The sequence below is a fragment of the Neoarius graeffei genome, chromosome 6, assembly GCF_027579695.1.
Source record: "Neoarius graeffei isolate fNeoGra1 chromosome 6, fNeoGra1.pri, whole genome shotgun sequence".
In the NCBI taxonomy this organism is placed as follows: domain Eukaryota; kingdom Metazoa; phylum Chordata; class Actinopteri; order Siluriformes; family Ariidae; genus Neoarius; species Neoarius graeffei.
In genome coordinates, this window is record NC_083574.1 from 8,342,287 (window position 1) to 8,362,832 (window position 20,546).

General features: G+C 45.1%; 1 protein-coding gene across 1 annotated transcript in view; it reads left to right on the plus strand.

Annotated features, from left to right (window-relative positions):
- otogl (otogelin-like) overlaps positions 1-20,546 on the plus strand; it is a 172,307-nt gene that overhangs the window by 118,132 nt on the left and 33,629 nt on the right. Inside the window, exons 59-68 of the mRNA XM_060923103.1 lie at positions 907-1,011; positions 1,112-1,219; positions 4,336-4,437; positions 7,129-7,233; positions 7,328-7,368; positions 15,236-15,299; positions 15,411-15,589; positions 19,378-19,482; positions 19,863-19,982; positions 20,069-20,114. Coding sequence (XP_060779086.1) covers positions 907-1,011; positions 1,112-1,219; positions 4,336-4,437; positions 7,129-7,233; positions 7,328-7,368; positions 15,236-15,299; positions 15,411-15,589; positions 19,378-19,482; positions 19,863-19,982; positions 20,069-20,114 — 975 coding nt within the window. The remainder of the gene's footprint in view (positions 1-906; positions 1,012-1,111; positions 1,220-4,335; positions 4,438-7,128; positions 7,234-7,327; positions 7,369-15,235; positions 15,300-15,410; positions 15,590-19,377; positions 19,483-19,862; positions 19,983-20,068; positions 20,115-20,546) is intronic.

Consider the following 20,546-nt stretch of genomic DNA (forward strand, 5'->3'; position numbering starts at 1 on the left):
CAGGTAGACCAACAAAAATTTATGCCAAACAGCACAGAGACAAGCCTCAAAACTTCTGGAACAAGGTAATTTGGAGTGATGAGACCAAAATTGAACTTTTTGGCCACAACCATAAACGTTACATTTGGAGAGGTGGCAACAAGGCCAATGATGAAAGGAACACCATTCCTACTGTAAAGCACGGAGGTGGATCACTGATGTTTTGGGGATGTGTGAGCTACAAAGGCACAGGAAACTTGGTCACAGTTGAAGGAAAGATGAATGCGGCACGTTATCAGCAAATACTGGAGGCAAATTTGCACTCATCAGCCCGGAAGCTGCGCATGGGACGTACTTGGACGTTCTAACATGACAACGATCCAAAACACAAGGCCAAGTCGACCTGTCATTGGCTACAGCAGAACAAAGTGAAGGTTCTGTAGTGGCCATCTCAGCCTCCTGACCTCAATATCATCGAACCACTCTGGGGAGATCTCAAACGCGCAGTTCATGCAAGACAGCCCAGGAATTTACAGGAACTGGAGGCTTTTTGCCAAGAAGAATGGGCAGCTTTACCATCTGAGAAAATAAAGAGCCTCATCCACAACTACCACAAAAGACGTCAGGCTGTCATTGATGTTAGAGGGGGCAATACACGGTATTAAGAACTGGGGTATGTAAACTTTTGATCAGGGTCATTTGGATGTTTTTTGTTGTCATTATGATTTAAAAATAGAAAACACAGTTGTTTATCAATAAATGGCTTCACCCAACCACTAACCATGAGTGGGGAAAAAAGTTTTTGTGTTATCATTCATATTCTCTGAAAAAAGGCCAAGAAAGCAAAACTTCTGCCAGGGTATGTAAACTTATGAGCACAACTGTATGTCTATGGGCTAATACATGTGTATATGTGTCTGTATACAGAGTGTAACATGACAATGTGCCAGAATGACATTCCTTCCTGTGAGATTGGGAACAAGCTGATGATTGGATACAACACCCTGTCCTGCTGTCCCGAATATCGATGTGGTCGGATAAGTTCTGACACATCATGAATTCACTTCTAAAATACCACGGCTTGCCCATTTAGGTGGAAGTAATAAATCTGAGGTCTATATTTTGTTTACAGAATGTGACCCCCTGTCCTGTCCCAGTGTCCCAATGCCAGAATGCAAAGAGGACCAGTTCTTGGTGGAGGTCAGAGGGCAGCATTCTTGCTGCTATAACTATCTATGTGGTAAGAAGGATTTGATGGGTAAGCTTTTGGTGCTGTTTTTATTTCCCGTTCCTATTTCTGGTTGAGGGTACGCCGTGTGCATTTTGGCTGCCACTTCTCACCATTTGTTTTTCTTTTTTGTGTTTGTGGAGTTTGATGTTTGTTTTTTGTTTGAGTCTTTTGTCCGCCAGTTGTGGTGTAGCTCCAGACCCAGTTTTGGGTGCTGGTTTCCTTCAGGCCTTGGTGCGTCGTGGGTGATGCCTGTGTTCCTTGCTATGGACTGCAGTGAGCTTGTTGCTCTTTTTAACAGTGGGGTTGTCCAGCACTCTGTGCGGTGGTGCTTTTGTGAGCGATGTTGCCTGGCAGTGTCGCAGCGGCTGTGCAGGCGGTGTGGGATTTATCTTCATGTGCCTGGTGGGACTGTGGTAGCTACACCATTGGAATTACATCCTGACCCTCTTTTGGTGGACTTTTTTTTTTTCTTCTTCCCCTAATTGTAAAGCGACCTTGGGTGTGAGAAAGGCACTATATATATTGAACTGATTATTATTATTATTATTATTATTGGAGATCCCTACTTAAGAGAATATGGTAATGCATCAACCTGATTTTTGATGGCTTTTGCAACTGTACGACATACCTACGTGCACCACCACAGGGAACCCGATCGTAAGTGCAAGGCAACGCATCTCATAAACACTTGACCACTGAACAACGAAATTTGTATCTTTACAGTATTTCCATAAGATAGATGGGTTTTTATCCAGCGCTTATTTTTAATTTGCTTTTTAAAAAATAACATGAGATTATTTACTAACACTGTAGCAGTCCTCGGCTTTAAGAACAACAACAGAGAGTCTCTGACGGCTGCAGATGCATTTTATTCCTCTTGAACATGAGTATAGCATCGAACGCCACACACCATACACCAAGAGAACTAAAGAAAACAAAACAAAAATATTTAATGTAACATGGTTATAAGTAAATACACAATTTTTCAGAGTAATGTTGACAGACTATGCTCTTTACGTTACACATCTCGCTCCGCTCAACCAAGTGTGTAAACCTGTACAAGTTCGCCAAACGTGCAAGATCAGTCTCGTGCTAAACCACAGTTCAACCAGTTCTGCCCCCAAGAACTCACCTTGATCCTCATCATTTTAAGAGGCTGGGATGGTTGAGGATAGAGTCTCTCAAATTGAATTGAGCATGGTATATAAGATTGTAAATGGAGATGTCCCTAAATATTTAAATAATTTCTTTAGTAGAGTGAGGGACGTTCATAGTTGCTTCACTAGGGGGTGTTCCACAGATTTTGTTCCTCCAAGAGTGCAAACTAAAATAGGGAAGGATTCCTTTTTATATGTTGCAACTAGTCTGTGGAATAAGTTACCAGGTAATATTAAGGTAATCATTAGTTTGGATGGGTTTAAACGTGCTGTAAAAACATGGCTTAGAGATCAGATAGTGTAGGGCTTGTACTTATATAGTATGTATACGATGTTAATCTGATGTGTATACTGTCTATGTAATTTTGTTTTACAATTTTAGTAATGTCACAGCGCCACTCTTGTCATTTTTACATCTGCTGCCATCCAACATCAAAGGACCACAATGGAAATAAGCTTTCGAGCTTTATTGTGTTATCCTGACTCTGTTTTTAGTTTAAGTATGTGGTGTGGTTTATTTGAAACTAAATCATGTATTTATTTTTTATACAAGAACTGAGAATGTCAGAATCAATCAATCAATGCACCAAACACAAACAAAACAGACTCAATAAACAGCACACAAACTTTATATTGTGCATGAATGAGATTATCAGGATGACAGACAGCAAAGTTTTATAACATACCGCGCTAAACCTCTGACTGAGGCACGTGGTGAATATAAACACAGCAGTGAGCATGTGGAGCATAATTAATATTGTCTTCTTTACATGTTTTATAATCTTTACTTTTACAGTCTCTGCATGTTTCAAATTTTACTTAACTTTTATTCTATTTTATTCTGCTGGGGTTTTTTTCCCCCTATTTGAACTTCTACTTCATTTTATTATTTTATTTCTACTATTGTTTAATTCTTATTATATTTCTTCCCATTTATTTTATGTAATTTTATTCTCTATTGTTTACTGTTTTGCTTTTACTTCTGTAAAGCACATTGAACTGCCACTGTGTATGAAATGTGCTATATAAATAAACTTGCCTTGCCTTGCCATAACATATACAGCTTCCTGGGCTGACGGCTCCGCCCGGAACATGAATAATGAGTGATGGCTCTGGATACCACTTACAAACACATTTTACACTCATCAGGAGCTCCACTTTTAAGCAGTGCTGAAATATATACAACAGTTATTCCACAAAATCAAGTCGTACATGAGCTGATAGCTGAAGAGGCATGTAGCACCGAGTCAGCTATAAGCCATGCACAATGAGATTTAGTGGAATAACTGTTTTATTCTATCCACATTCACTGGATTTTGAGAAACGGAGCTTTTTTATTTTTTGCAAATTTGATAAATAAAAACTTTTTATACAAAACGTCCAACAAAATCATTTCTACTTAGAATGTAAACAAACCAGCGAAATGACAGGAGCAATTTGTGAAAAATGCTATTAATAATTCTTGAAAAAAAAGATATGTTCTTACCATCAAATACTTTCATTCCATGTTTTGTTGCTTTTTTTGGGGGGGGGTTGTTTTTAGTAGAGTTTTTATTTTGTCCTCGGTTGGTTCAGTAACATGCGCCGCCATTTTGTTTTTCTTCTTCTTTAGGGTTTTTTGGCGGTTGGCAAACCAACTTAAAGGTGCATTACTGCCACCGACTGGGCTGGAGTGTGGAACAGGCGATACTGGGGGGGAAAACTATATTCTTTTCGCTATTTCTGTTTCTTTAAAAACTTGATGACAAAGTGATATATCTGACTTGATGTGCTCCGCCATTTTGTTTTTCCTCTACTCACGGTATATGAGCTGATATCCTAATAGTAGTAGAGTAGCCAATCAGAGTGTGCGATTGCTCATATCCAGTGAATGTAGATAGAATAAAGTCTGATGTAGTCTCTACTATGATTTGAGTTTTTAAATTGCAGTTTGTATTATACTCTGTGTTGTGTGTGTGTGTAATACAGTGTGTGAGTCCTGTATGGAGCCCATTCCAGTGTGTCCGTCTGGAGAGGTTTTGGCTGTGGATATGAACACTACTCATGATTGCTGTCCTCATTATCACTGTGGTAATTTAGCACACACCAAACCAAACTAATGATGGAATCAAATATAACTTGTGACTTTATGCCTTTGACAGTAAATTATAAATTTATCTAGTTATCACATAGCTCTTAGGCCTTTTGATGTTATTGATTTAGTTAGTAATTTACTAAGAAAGACTGTACAAGAACGCAGTTACTGTTATTGCAAGAACACTTGGAACAACTACTGATTTGAACTTTCTCAAAAATATCAACAATGTCATCACATTCTCACAAATTCAATTCAATTCAAATGTTCAATTCAGATGTCTTTATTTTATCGGATAAAAGTACGTATCAGATGTTACAATTAAGATGGATAAGAAAGATAATGCGGGCGGCACGGTGGTGTAGCCGTTAGCACTGTCGCCTCACAGCAAAAAGGTCCAGGTTCAAGCCCCGTGGCCGGCGAGGGCCTTTCTGTGCAGAGTTTGCATGTTGTCCGCGTGGGTTTCCTCCGGGTGATCCGGTTTCCCCCACAGTCCAAAGACATGCAGGTTAGGTTAACTGGTGACTCTAAATTGACCGTAGGTGTGAATGTGAGTGTGAATGGTTGTCTGTGTCTATGTGTCAGCCCTGTGATGACCTGGCGACTTGTCCAGGGTGTACCCCGCCTTTCGCCCGTAGTCAGCTGGGATAGGCTCCAGCTTGCCTGCGACCCTGTAGAACAGGATAAAGCGGCTACAGATAATGAGATGAGATGAGAAGAAAGATAATGTGCAATAATTACAATATTTACAATTATGAAAAATACTACAAAATCTGAAATGGAAAAAAAATTATATATATGTTTAAATATGGGCGGCACGGTGGTGTAGTGGTTAGCGCTGTTGCCTCACAGCAAGAAGGTTCTGGGTTCGAGCCCTGTGGCTGGCGAGGGCCTTTCTGTGCGGAGTTTGCATGTTCTCCCCGTGTCCGCGTGGATTTCCTCTGGGTGCTCCGGTTTCCCCCACAGTCCAAAGACATGCAGGTTAGGTTAACTGGTGACTCTAAATTGACCGTAGGTGTGAATGTGAGTGTGAATGGTTGTCTGTGTATATGTGTCAGCCCTGTGATGACCTGGCGACTTGTCCAGGGTGTACCCCGCCTTTCGCCCGTAGTCAGCTGGGATAGGCTCCAGCTTGCCTGCGACCCTGTAGAACAGGATAAAGCAGCTAGAGATAATGAGATGAGATGAGATGTTTAAATATTAACCTATTATAACCTATTATATAATATTATCAACCTATTATAACCTATTATATAATTTATTAACCTATTAAAAAAACTATCCTTAAAACATTCAGTGTTTATCTTAGGTCTTATACAGGTCCTATTTCTAAGGTGCTCAGATGATTCTTTATAAGTAGTGAGGAAGCTATGTAAAGGATGGTCACTATTTTAGATTTTATTAAAAAGGCCTCTGTCACACTTCTCCAAAAGCTCTAAGATGTTAAAAGTTGTTGATGCATAGCGTCTCTTATAGCATCTTTTTTTAAAAGCATATGCTAAATAATTAGTAAAAGGGCAAATTGCAACCTTACAGCACTGTGTATATCCATCATCCACTTTCTTTTACTGAAATATTAAAGGGGAACTGAAGTCATTTTTAAACTTGCTTTATTTCTTAATTAACGTGTTATTCAATTACGTTTTCGGTTTTAGTAACCTTATATCGTGACTCGTATTGGCAACTGATTGCAATTAAATATTATACTTATCGGCCTAGGCGGCACGGTGGTGTAGTGGTTAGCGCTGTCGCCTCACAGCAAGAAGGTCCTGGGTTCGAGCCCCGGGGCCGGCGAGGGCCTTTCTGTGTGGAGTTTGCATGTTCTCCCCGTGTCCGCGTGGGTTTCCTCCGGGTGCTCCGGTTTCCCCCACAGTCCAAAGACATGCAGGTTAGGTTAACTGGTGACTCTAAATTGACCGTAGGTGTGAATGTGAGTGTGAATGGTTGTCTGTGTCTATGTGTCAGCCCTGTGATGACCTGGCGACTTGTCCAGGGTGTACCCCGCCTTTCGCCCGTAGTCAGCTGAGATAGGCTCCAGCTTGCCTGCGACCCTGTAGAAGGATAAAGCGGCTAGAGATAATGAGATGAGATGAGACTTATCGGCCTATTTGGTTTTTAGCCGTCTTGAATTTAGTTCGTTTGGTCCACGGCAGGCGTCGCTTATCCGCGCGATCTTCACGAGACTTGTGCGAGACTTCGAAACGTGAAGTGTCAGCCAGGTGTCAGCGCCGCCATTTTGAAAACTGTTTTCCAAACAGAATATTGCACAAAAACGAGTTTAAATGACGATTACTGCCTACTTTTTTCAAACTTTCCTGATTGCTATCAAAACAAACAAAGCCTCCGGCTTGATTACATCAGCATTCGAAAGAGGGCGCGCGTCTTTCAACAATGTTGGCAGATGTTGGTCACTTTGGTTTCCGTTGTACGTTTTATTTCCGTCCTATGATGTCTCGCACAGGTCTCAACGAATCTTGTTTACGGCCATTTCTTTGACATACTGTATGGACTGATATATATTACATAGCATATTTCACTCATAACTTGCTATAGCAGTGACAAAATAGCGATCAGAAATGCATTCCTATATTTAATAAAATGAGAGAAATAGAATTTTGATGATAAAAAATTTGCCTTCAGTTCTCCTTTAAAGCATCAGTTGAATAATCATTATTTGTTTTTTGCAGTGTGTGATACGAACCTGTGTCCTGAACCCAGCATTAGCTGTGCTCCCGGTACTGCACTTGTTAAGAAGCCTGTACCTGGCAGCTGCTGTCCAGATATCCACTGTGGTAATATTCCTAGGCACACAGATCCCCCATATACAGTATATTCATACAAATGTATTGATCTGATTTGTCTACAATACTGTTGTCTGTCCTTCAGAGTGTCAGTGTGACGGTATCGCACAGCCCCAGTGCACTGTGGTGAGTTCCTGTTCACAGTATGTTGTGTTTTTCTCTCTCTGTGTGCCTTGCTTTGTAGGATTCCACAACCTGGGTGGTCACGTCATACAGGAAACACAAACCCTATGCACACTTCCATATTGTAGTCTAAGCAATATTGTTTGTTTTTGGCCGAGAAACGTCTCTTAGTTCTCATTTAACGTACATACTAGTGCATCTCAAAAAATTAGAATATTGTGAAAAAGTTCAATATTTTCCATCAGTTATTTAAGAAAGTGAAAATGTTATATATTATAGACTCATTACACATAAACTAAAATGTTTCAAGCATTTTTCTATTTTAATTTTAATCAGTATGGCATACAGTACAAAAACATAAAAAAAACCCATCTCAAAATATTAGAATATTTCATTTCAAGTTTGAGTAAAACAGTATGAACACAGTGTATCTCTCGGTCTAGTTCAGTACACACAACCACAATCATGGGGAAGACTGCTGACTTGACTGTTGTCCAGAAGATGATCACTGATGCCCTCTGTTAGGACTAGGACTGTTTTGGCCTCTAGAGGCCGCTGTTATTTCCTTTTCATGTCGTGTTCATTTTGGCCTCTAGAGGCCGCCACTGTTCCTGTGTTTTGAGTTTGTGTTAATTGCCTAATTATCTTCACCTGTGTCCTTAATTAGTTTGTCTATTTATACCCCTGAGTTCAGTCCTCTTGTCACGGAGTCTTTGTGCTGTTATGTTTATCTCCAGTTTCCTTTGTACTGTGTTTTTTGATCTTCTTAGCTTTTGTATTTTTGCACTTTGCTTTTCTTTTGGATTATACTCTTTGGTTTTTTTTTTGTCTTTTGTTTTGCCCTGTATATAGTGTATATAGTTTAAATAAACCTTTTGATTCTTTTTCTACTTCCGCCTCACGCCTCTGCATTTGAGTCATCCCCCTGGTGGCCTAGTGGGGGTTTGCTGGATTATCACACCAACGAACCAGGTTCGAATCCCAGCAAAACCCTAACAGAAAGACTCCGTCATGACCGACTCAGCAGAGGCTGCTTCAACTGTCTACCCGGCCAACCTTCAGGGAATTATGGCAGCTTTGACACGCTTCGGAGCGACCATGGACGCTCATGGACGTACGCTCACCAGCCAACGTGAGGCCCTCGCTCGCCACGAGGAACTGCTTCAGCAAATTGGGAAAACCCTGGCACAGCTGACATCTCTGCCTGCATCTCCTGCTCCTGATCCAGCTCCCACTCCTGCTCCAGTGCCTCCTGCAATGCTGCCTTCTTCACCTCGCGAACCCAGCCTTCCTGCACCACAGAGGTATGACGGCAAGCACAGTGAGTGCCGAGAGTTCCTTACCCAGTGTCAACTCACCTTTGAGCTTCAGCCTACCACCTACACTACGGATCGCCGCAAGATTGCCTTTGTGATCACCTTATTAGCTGGTAAGGCGCGAGCCTGGGCTACTGCTATCTGGCAAAGACAGGGACCTGAGTGCTTTGATTTCCAGCTGTTTTCTGAAGAGATGCTTCGGGTCTTCGATCAGGCAGACATCAGTACCGACGCAGCCCGAAAGCTCATGTCCATCCGGCAAGGAGGAAGCGTCGCAGATTACGCCATCTCGTTCCGAACACTCGCAGCAGTAAGTGGATGGAACGAGACTGCCCTGGTGTCAGCCTTCCACCATGGTCTGTCTGACCCCATCAAGGACGGTCTGGCCTCTATTGGATGCCCAAGTGACCTCGAAACCCTCATCTCACATGCTATTCGTCTGGACAACAGGATGAGAGAACGCCACCAAGCCTTGAGCCCCCCCAGCCTCCCTACCTCTACCTGGAGACCGTCTACCTCCTTCAGTGACTGTCCAGAACCCATGCAAGTGGGTCGTACTCGCCTCTCCGCATCTGAGAGGGAGCGCAGAAGGAGGGACAAGTGCTGCATCTACTGTGGCAAGCCTGGTCACTTCCGAGCATCATGTCCCGAACTCTTGGGAAAAGGACCGCCCCGTCCAGCCGAGGGAGGGTTGTGACGGGGCCTACCCTCTCTCCCGGACTCCCTGGCCAAGGAATCTACATCCCGGTCTCCATCTCCTGGGGTGAGTCTGTCCACTCTTGTCAAGCTTTGATAGACTCAGGGGCGGCTGGGAACTTTATGGATATTCACTTCGCCCAAAGCATCAATATTCCGACTGCACCTCTTGAAGTCCCACTGTCTGTGTCTGCCCTCGATGGCCAAGCGTTAGGTGATGGAAGAGTCACCCAAGTTACTTCTCCAGTTTTCCTCCAGTCTCAAGGTCACAAGGAAGAAATATCCCTGCACCTGATTCCTTCACCTGAGTTCCCAGTTATTCTAGGCCTTCCTTGGCTTACTCGCCACAACCCTCGCATAGACTGGGTAACAAGCCAGGTTGTGGAATGGGGCCCTGCATGCCATGCCTCTTGTCTGCTCTCTAGCTCTCCTGTGTCTCCTGCCGAGCCCCCTGATCTCACCGAGTTATCTCAAGTTCCCACAGAGTACTGGGATCTCAAGGAGGTATTCAGCAAGAGCAGGGCCGCCGTTCTTCCTCCGCACCGGGCCTACGACTGTGCCATCGACTTGCTCCCTGGGACTACCCCTCCTCGTGGCAGACTGTTTTCACTCTCTCAGCCAGAACGCAAGGCCATGGAGGAATACCTCAAAGATGCCCTGGTCTCTGGGTTTATTCGACCCTCCACTTCACCTGCTGGAGCCGGCTTCTTCTTTGTCGGCAAGAAGGATGGGGGGCTCCGACCATGTATTGATTACAGGGGCCTGAATAAGATCACTGTGCGCAACCGATATCCCCTTCCGCTGATGTCCACAGCTTTCGACCTGCTCCAAGGCGCCACCGTCTTCACCAAGTTGGACCTACGGAACGCATACCACCTCATCCGTATCCGACAGGGAGATGAGTGGAAGACTGCCTTTAACACCCCGTCTGGGCACTACGAATACCAGGTGATGCCCTTCGGACTCACCAACGCACCAGCTGTTTTTCAGGCCCTAATCAACGACGTCTTAAGGGACATGATTAACCTATACGTTTTTGTCTACCTCGACGACATCCTTATCTTTTCCAAGACCGTGCAGGAGCACCGCCACCATGTCCGCCAGGTTCTCCAGAGGCTGCTACAGAACAATCTGTTCGCCAAGGCCCAGAAATGCGAATTTCATGTTCCCGAGGTCTCCTTTCTGGGATTTATTGTACGGACAGGCCAACTCCAAATGGACCCTGCCAAGACCCTGGCCGTCCGGGATTGGCCTACTCCCAAGTCCGTTAAGGAGGTTCAGCGGTTCTTAGGATTCGCTAACTTCTACCGCAAGTTCATCAGGAACTTCAGTTCTGTGGCAGCACCCATGTCAGACCTCACCAAAGGGACAGGTGGATCTTATGGCTGGTCTCCTCAGGCAGAAAAGGCGTTCAAAGACCTCAAGGACCGCTTCTGCACGGCACCCATTCTGGTTCTCCCGGACACCTCCCAACCATTCATCGTGGAGGTGGACGCCTCGGACAGTGGTGTCGGCGCGGTGCTCTCTCAACGTTCGGAAGGAAAGCTGCACCCCTGCGCTTACTTCTCCCACCGCCTGAGTACTGCTGAGTCCCGGTACGATGTGGGGGATCGAGAACTGCTAGCGGTCAAACTGGCCCTTGAGGAGTGGAGGCACTGGCTGGAGGGAGCACAACATCCATTCCTGGTTTGGACTGACCACAAGAACCTGGAGTACCTCCAGCAAGCCAAGAGACTGAACCCTCGACAGGCTAGGTGGGCCCTGTTTTTCAGTCGGTTTGACTTCACCCTCTCATACCGCCCCGGCTCCAAGAACACCAAACCTGACGCACTGTCCAGACTGTTCTCTGCCACTAACAGGGAGAATGAAGTCGGGCCTATTATCCCTGTGTCCCGGATTGTGGCCCCTGTCCGCTGGGGTATTGAGGAGGCTGTCCGACGAGCCCAACGCCAGGACCCCGGTCCTGGGACGGGGCCACCAGGCCTCTTGTACGTCCCACATCAAGCCCGGGCCAAGGTTCTCCAGTGGGGTCACTCTTCCCCTCTCACCGCCCACCCGGGAGCTCGGAGGACCCTGGACTTCCTGAAAAGACGCTTCTGGTGGCCTAACATGGAGAAGGAAGTAAGGTCATTTGTCCTGTCCTGTGAGGTTTGCACCAGAACCAAGAACCCACGACAGCGTCCCCAGGGTCTCCTGCATCCTCTGACCATTCCCCGGCGTCCCTGGTCCCACGTGGCAGTCGACTTTATCACGGGTCTCCCTGAGTCACAAGGTAACACGGTCATTTTGGTCTTAGTTGACAGATTCTCCAAGGCCTGCCGCTTCATACCACTGTGCAAACTCCCCTCTGCTCTTGAAACTGCGAAACTTTTGTTTAATCATGTCTTCCGAGTCTTTGGTCTTCCACAGGACATCGTCTCAGACCGAGGGCCCCAGTTCTCCTCCCGAGTGTGGCACGGGTTCTGCAAGGTCATCGGAGCCACTGCCAGCCTCTCCTCTGGGTTTCACCCACAGTCCAATGGTCAGACGGAGAGGCTCAACCAGGACCTGGAAACCACCCTGCGAGGCCTGGCTATGGATAACCCGACATCGTGGAGCACCTGGCTGCCATGGGCGGAGTACGCCCACAACACCCTGCAGTCATCGGCCACCAAGCTGTCGCCATTCCAGTGCCAATTCGGGTTCCAGCCACCTCTGTTCCCGGACCAGGAGGAGGACGCGGGGGTGCCCTCGGTCAACCAATATGTGAGACGGTGTCGCAAGACCTGGAGCAAGGTCAGGAAGACCCTCATACAGACCTCCAGAACCAACCAGACTCAGGCCAACCGCCATAGAAGACCTGCACACGCTTTCCGCCCTGGGCAGCGTGTTTGGCTGTCCACTAAGGACCTTCCACTGCGGGTGGAGAACCGCAAGCTTGCTCCTCGCTACATTGGCCCCTTCAAGGTGGTGCGCAGGGTTAACCCTGTCTCCTACCGGCTCCAGTTGCCCCGGACTCTGAGGATCAACCCCACTTTCCATGTTTCCCTGTTACGGCCCGTACTGACGTCTACGTATGCCCCTGCCCCTAGGAACCCCCCACCCCCCCGCATCTTCCAGGGGCAGACTGTGTTCACTGTGAATCGCCTGCTTGACTCCCGCCGGGTACGCGGCGGGTTGCAATATCTGGTGGACTGGGAGGGCTATGGTCCTGAGGAGCGCTGCTGGGTTCCTGCTCGGGATGTCCTTGATAAAGAACTATGTCGGGACTTCCATTCGGCCCATCCGGATCGCCCTGGGAACGTCAGGAGACGCTCCTAGAGGGGGGGGTCCTGTTAGGACTAGGACTGTTTTGGCCTCTAGAGGCCGCTGTTATTTCCTTTTCATGTCGTGTTCATTTTGGCCTCTAGAGGCCGCCACTGTTCCTGTGTTTTGAGTTTGTGTTAATTGCCTAATTATCTTCACCTGTGTCCTTAATTAGTTTGTCTATTTATACCCCTGAGTTCAGTCCTCTTGTCACGGAGTCTTTGTGCTGTTATGTTTATCTCCAGTTTCCTTTGTACTGTGTTTTTTGATCTTCTTAGCTTTTGTATTTTTGCACTTTGCTTTTCTTTTGGATTATACTCTTTGGTTTTTTTTTGTCTTTTGTTTTGCCCTGTATATAGTGTATATAGTTTAAATAAACCTTTTGATTCTTTTTCTACTTCCGCCTCACGCCTCTGCATTTGAGTCATCCCCCTGGTGGCCTAGTGGGGGTTTGCTGGATTATCACACCAACGAACCAGGTTCGAATCCCAGCAAAACCCTAACAGCCCTCCACAAGGAGGGTAAGCCACAAAAGGTCATTGCTGAAAAGGGTGGCTGGAAAAGGTGCACAAGAAACAGGGATGGCCTCAGTCTTGAGAGGATTGTCAAGAAAAGTTGATTCAAGAACTTGGGAGAGCTTCACAAGGAGTGGACTGAGGCTGGTGTCAGTGTATCAAGACCCATCACGAACAGACATCTTCAAGAAAGGGGATACAACTTTCGCATTCCTAATATCAAGCTACTCCTGAGCCAGAGACAATGTCAGAAGTGTCTTATCTGGGCTAAGGAGGGAAAGAAATGGACTGTTGCTCAGTGGTCCAAAGTCCTCTTTTCAGATGAAAGTACATTTTGCATTTAATTTGGAAATCACGGTTCTAGAGTCTGGAGGAAGAGTGGAGAGGCACAGAATCCAAGGTGTTTGAAGCCCAGTGTGAAGTTTCCAGTCTGTGATGATTTGGGGTGCCATGTCATCTGCTGGTGTTGGTCCACTGTATTTTATCAAGTCCAAAGTCAACACAGCCATCTACCAGGCGATTTTAGAGCACTTCGTGCTTCCATCTGCTGACGAGCTTTTTGGAGATGCTGATTTCCTTTTCCAGCAGGACTTAGCACCTACCCACAGTGCCAAAACTACTACCAAATGGTTTGCTGACCATGATATTACTGTGTTTGATTGGCCAGCCAACTTGCCTGACCTGAACCCCATAGAGAATCTATGGGGTGTTGTCAAGAGGAAGATGAGAAACACCCGACCCAAAAATACAGATACGCTGAAGGCCACTATCAAAGCAACCTGGGCTTCAATAACACCTCAGCAGTGCCACAGACTGATCACCTCCATGCCACACCGCATTGATACAGTAATTCATGGTAAAGGAGCCCCAACCAAGTATTGAGTGTATAAATGAATATACTTTTCAGAAGTTGGACATTTCTGGATTGTAAATCCTTTTTTTAATTGATCTTGGGGAATATTCTAATAATTTGAGATACTGGATTTCTGATTTTCATGAGCTATAAGCCATAATCATCAAAATTAAAACAAAAAAGGCTTTAAATATTTCACTTTTACATGTAATGAATATAGAATATATGAAAGTTTACCTTTTTGAATTAAATTATGAAAAAAAGGAACTTTTTCATGGTATTCTAATTTTTTGAGATGCACTAGTACATTCTCCATGTATAAACATATAACACAGGGTGGCATGGTGGTACAGTGGTTAGCACTGTCGCCTCACAGCAAGCAGGTTCTGGGGCCGAACCTCATGGTGGACTGGGAGCTTTCTGTGTGTGGGGTTTGCATGTTCTCCTCATGGGTTTCCTCCCACAGTCCAAAGACATGCAGATTAGGTCAACTGGCTACTCTAAGTTACCCATAGGTGTGAATGGGTATTTGTCTCTGTGTTAGCTACTGTATGTGATAGATTGGCGACCTGTCCAGGGTCTACGGGCCTCTGCATGCTCTTGCGACAAGGCTTTCTCAGATAGCTTTTCGCAGACAGTTGTAATTTATCGTTGAGCGGGGAGTAATAGGCGTGCGCGATGTTATTCACCACCACAACGCAAGGGGGCGCGAAGTCACGAAATCGCTAGGAGTAGTTGGTGGGTGTGGTTAGTGGAGTGTTTATCCTCCGGTTACTTATAATGACTAGAACTGGAGTCATATAGATGTATGTACTTCCTCACTTCCTCGATCAACCGCTCTTCGTGCTGCTCCATCTTCGCTCGTGTTTTTAAAAATGGCGGTCGTGAAAACAAAACAAACCGGGAAAGTAGGGAAGCGGAAGTGCGTGTACAGCGGATGTAGAGTGGACCAATCGGAGCCCTCTTGTCTGCGACGCTGTCTGCGAGGCTGTCTGCGGTGGTCACAATTTTTGGGAGGTGCGCGCAGAGCATCTGCGAGGGGGGGCTTCGCAGACGCCGTCTGCGACGCCATCTGCGAGGACTGGGTTGTCAGCATAAATTGGCCTTACCCCCTGCATCTCTCCCCCCACCCAAAGTCAACTGGGATTGTCACTGAGCTCTAATTTCTCTCCGTGACCTTCGACTTTGTGTTTTGTGTTTCTCAGGGAGAAATTCAAGTGGAGGAGCCAGATGACAGCAATACCTGTGGCTGCATTCAGTACCTGTGCAGTAAGAAACACACACTACACACTAATCACTGTGAGTTTGCATAACCAATCATTGTACTTAAAATGTATTCTGCTTGTGTGTGTGTGTGTGTGTGTGTGTGCGCGTGCGCAGAGAAGGCAGATGTATGTTTATTTCAGGGAGTGACTGTGCTGAGTCCAGGCCAGTCCATGGTGCAGTACGTTGAGGGAGAGTTGTGTTACACTGTGCAGTGCCTCTCATACAGAGACCCCAACACGGGTTTCTACGCCATGGACGTAACCACTTCAAACTGCTCTGAAAAGTGTGAACCTGTAAGTCCTGCACACACTATGTACAATATTCTGAACTATGTATAAAATATTTCAGCCAGACTCTTAGGCGTAAGGTGTCTTAAATAACCCTAAAGTATACAGTGTCTTGCAGAAGTATTCATCCCCCTTGGTGTTTCTCCTGTTTTGTTGCATTACAAGCTGGAATTAAAATGGATTTTTGGGGGGTTAGTACCATTTGATTTACACAACATGAGAAAATTGTTGTTTTATTGTGACACAAAAAATAATTAAGATGAAAAAAAACAAAACAGTAATCTGGAGTGTGCATTGGTATTTCCCCCCCCAAAGTCAATACTTTGTAGAGCCATCTTTTGCTGCAATTACAGTACATCTGCAAGTCTCTTGGGGTATGTCTCTATTAGCTTAGCTTAGCACATCGAGCCACTGGGATTTTCGCCCATTCCTCAAGGTAAAACTGCTCCAACTCCTTCAAGTTAGATGGGTTGCGTTGGTGTACAGCAATCTTCAAGTTACGGTATGCCACAGATTCTCAATTGGATTGAGGTCTGGGCTTTGACTAGGCTATTCCAAGACATTTAGGTGGTGTTTACATTAGACCGTATCAGCGGATCATCAGATTAACGTTTTTAAAACGATTCGCGTGCACACAGCAACACCAATACACGATTCGCATGCACACAGCAACGCCAATACACGGATACGCTAATCACATGACTAATTAGACGGCACGTAAGTTGAAATGTGTAGTGCGACTCAGCACTTCCTCCTCAGCGGCTCGGCTCCGCAAAGGCATCCTGCGCTCCAAATCACTCCGCCCTGAACAGCGAGTGCCCTCTGGAGGGTACGCACTCCGGCCCTGCGCAGCTCACATAGCACGCGAGTGAAGCGCACGAGCAGTGATTCGGGACTGAGCCGCTGTGTGTGTGATCCCAGTGCATATCGGGCATGCGCAAGTCACTCACCACTTGCAAGTGGAAGGATGGCAAGCCTAAAGACAATCATAACTACACAATGGGCAGTATTTGCATCTTACCATGAACAACATTAAGAATGGCAAAGCATTATATTCATACTTTTATACTCTTTAATGAAGTGAAGTCCACGCCATTTTTCAGCAGTCGCGTCACATGACCAACGTGGCATGACCAACGCCAGCAAATCAGGAAGGTGGATGTCACAGTGACGTTGTCCAATGACGACGTCAGCTAGAGCTCAGCACAGCGTATCCTCGTTCCTCAATGTTTACACAGCACCGGATCGGATACGAACTGGGTTGAATACGTGGGCCCTGGCGGATTCAAGTTGTTCCGCCTGTGGAGTTGTTTCCCGGCGTTTTAATGTGAACGTACAGTGCATCCGCGACGAAAACGAGACAGATACGGTCTAATGTAAACACCACCTTAAATGTCTCTGTTTAAACCACTCCAGTGTAGCTTTAGCAGTATGTTTAGGGTCATTGTCCTGCTGGACTGTGAACCTTCATCCCAGTCTCAAACCTCTGGCTGACTCAAACAGGTTTTCCTCCAGAATTGCCCTGTATTTAGTGCCATCCATCTTTCCTTCAGTCCTGACCAGCTTTCCTATCCCTGCAGATGAAAAACATCCCCACAGCATGATGCTGCCACCACCATGCTTCACTGTAAGAATGGCGTTCTCAGGGTGATGGGTTTGCACCACACATTGCATTTCCCGTGATGACCAAAAAGTTCAATTTTAGTCTCATTTGACCAGAGAATCTTCTTCCATGTGTTTGGGGACTCTGCCACATGCTGTTGGGCAAACTCCAAACGTGTTTTCTAAGCAATGACTGACTTTTTTCTGGTCACTCTTCCAAAAAGCTCCGCCCACTCTGGAGTGTACGGCTTAAAGTGGTCCTACGGACAGATACTCCCATCTCCGCTGTGAATCTTTGCAGCTCCTTCAGTGTTATCTTTGGTGTCTTTGTTGCATCTCTGATTAATGCCCTCTTGTGAGTTTTGGTGTGAGGCCTTCTCTTGTCAGGTTTGTAGTGGTGCCATATTCTTTCCATTTTGCTATAATGGATTTAATGGTGCTCCCTGGGATATTCAAAGTTTGGAATATTTTTTATAACCCAACCCTGATCTATACTTCTCCACAACTTTGTCTCTGACCTTTGCCTCTGACCTCCGACCTGAGGCTCCTTGATTTTCATGTGGTTTGGTTAGTAGTGTTTCAGAGTCAGGGTCCTTCCAGAACAGACATCATGGCTACGTTCACACTGCAGGCTGAAGTGACTCAAATCCGATTTTTTCGCCCATATGTGACCTGTATCCGATCTTTTATTGACAATATGAACGACACAGATCCGATTTTTTTCAAATCCGACCCAGGCCGTTTGGATATGTGGTCCTAATTCTGATTCCTATCCGCTCTTTTCATATGCGACTTCAGTCTGAACCGCCAGGTCGCATTCATCCGACTTACACGTCATCAACAAGCCACAAACGTCACTATTCTGTGCTGAAGTAGGCGGCGGGTCTCTCAAAAAAGGTTACAACAACATGGCGCATAATCACGGGCGCAGATAGAGGGTGGGAGTCGTCCCACCCAGATTTAAATTCACCTCGCTCGGTCCCCCCCACTTATAGGGAGGAAAAAACGTCTATGCTGTCTTTCTTTGCATAAGGCAAACCTCACGGAAAAATCAAAAGAGTAATTACCATTCGGTTTATTGAGGTGCACGGCAGTGTATACATAGTTGCAACAACTCACATAAAACAAAACAAAGACTGATATTCGGTTGGTTGAGCTGCGCAGACTGCACAGGTTGCGAGCTCGAGCTTGGTTGCTATGGTAACCCACAACAAGTTTGACAGGCATATTGGGGTTGGTTTGCTGGCAGCTTTGTCCCCCCCCAGTTTTTTGTCCCCCCCAGTTCAAAAAACGTATCTGCGCCCCTGCGCATGACATCAATGCGAGGGAGGCTTCGGGCTGTGAAGGTTCTGAATCTTCTCAATGGAAGGACGCAGAGGTTAGGGAGCTGATTTCCATTTGGGGGGATACAGCTATTCAAGCTAGATTGGATGGGTCATACCGCAACCGGGCGGTTTTACTTCTGTAAACACTGGCCATGCTCACTGCGTGTGACATCGTCGTATCCTGCAATGCGCATGCGGAAACTTTTAGGTCGCTTTTCGTTCATACTGAGGATCACATACAAGTCGCATATATTTGTTAATGTGAACGACCTCACAAAAAAATCGGATTTCACAAAAAAATCGGAATTGAGCATTAAGCCTTGCAGTGTGAACGTAGCGCATGTGTCAGATCATGTGACACTTTGATTGCACACAGGTTGATCTTAATCGACGAATTATGTGAGTTATGAAGTGAATTGGTTGGACTCAGCTCTTATTTAGGGGTTTCAGATGAAAGGGGGTGAGTACTCATGCACACTCCAGATTTCTGTTTTTTTCATCTTAATTATTGTTTGTGCCACAGTAAAACAACAATGTGCACCTTTAAAGTGGTCGGCATGTCGTGTAAATCAAATGGTGCTAACCCTCCAAAAATCCATTTTGATTCCAGCTTGTAATGCAACAAAACAGGACAAACACCAAGGGGGATGAATACTTTTGCAAGACACTGTACTATAGTATGGAGTGATTTCTGGCACAAGAATTTCCTTTGGGATTAATAAAATTTTATCTTAAATAGAAAAATACAGTATACATACTATATGTAACATATGCACTATATATTACATATTTTAGACATATTACATGTGTAGATCTGAGTGCTGTGTATGGTTTTGGTCACCTGTATCTTGTTGTATGCTTGTAAAGCACCAGGTCTATGTCCCGTCCTCTGACCCCTACGTGTGTTGTGGCTCGTGTAAAAACGTCTCCTGTTCATTTACCAGTGAAAACGGAACTACAGAAGTATTTATGGTATACCTGACTCTCTTTTATTAAATATAATACTGACATACTGTAGAATGGTTTACTGTAGAAAACAGCAATTGATTGATCACAAGCAATTTTATTTTTCTATTATATTATAATAATAATCATGCTCTTCAGATATGGCCCAGAAATTTATTTACATTAGTTTCATTCTCGAATTTATTTGGACACTTTCTTAACTTTAGAGTTTTATTTCTCCCATTTTATGAAAGAACATAGTTAGAGTGTCAGGATTATGTTTATGCATTTTAAGTATTTTCTTTCAATACAGAAAATCTCTGCTTTGGCCCATATATTGTATAATGTAGTTATCTGATTTATATTTAAACCTTAACTCAAGCTCAGTTTTGTGTGTGTGATTACAGGCAGGTAGCTCTTGGGTGTCTAACTGCACACGTTTCGACTGCATCGAGACAGCGGTTGGGGTGGTGATTCTCGCCTCTGGAGTCGTCTGCCCTCCCTTCAATGACACCGAGTGTATTCAGGTCTGCAGAAAAAAAAAAATTCAAGGCATCCTGAGAGCATATGCATTTATAAACCCATATTTATAATCCTCTTGATCTCTTTTCAGAATGGAGGTGTGGTGCAGACGTATGTTGATGGCTGCTGCAAGACATGTAAGTATTCGGATGGGGTGGTGGTTTATGGTGGTTGCTGAATGCTGATTGGATGATGGAGGTGGCCGGGGTGGGTTTATGGTTCTGGCTGCTGGTTTCCCGCTGTGGTTCAATTGAGTCCTGCTGTCCTGAAGGAAATAAAGCCCCCTCTCAATCTTCTTTGTCTCTGTTTCTGTCTTTTTATTTCCTTTCCTCACTCCATCTTCAAATATTTTTTTCTCTTACATTGCATTCAGATTTTTTTTTTCTTTTAAGATAAGGGACATATTGGTAACGTATTGGTAGGAAGAGATTAAAAAGTAGTCTGTAGCTCTACTAACATGACCAGGCCTAACATTTAGGATGTAAGATGTTTTTTTTTTTTTTTTCCTTAATTCCTGGACTGTGTTTTCTGGGTGTATTAGCTTTGGAGCGAACTGGGTTCTGCGCTCG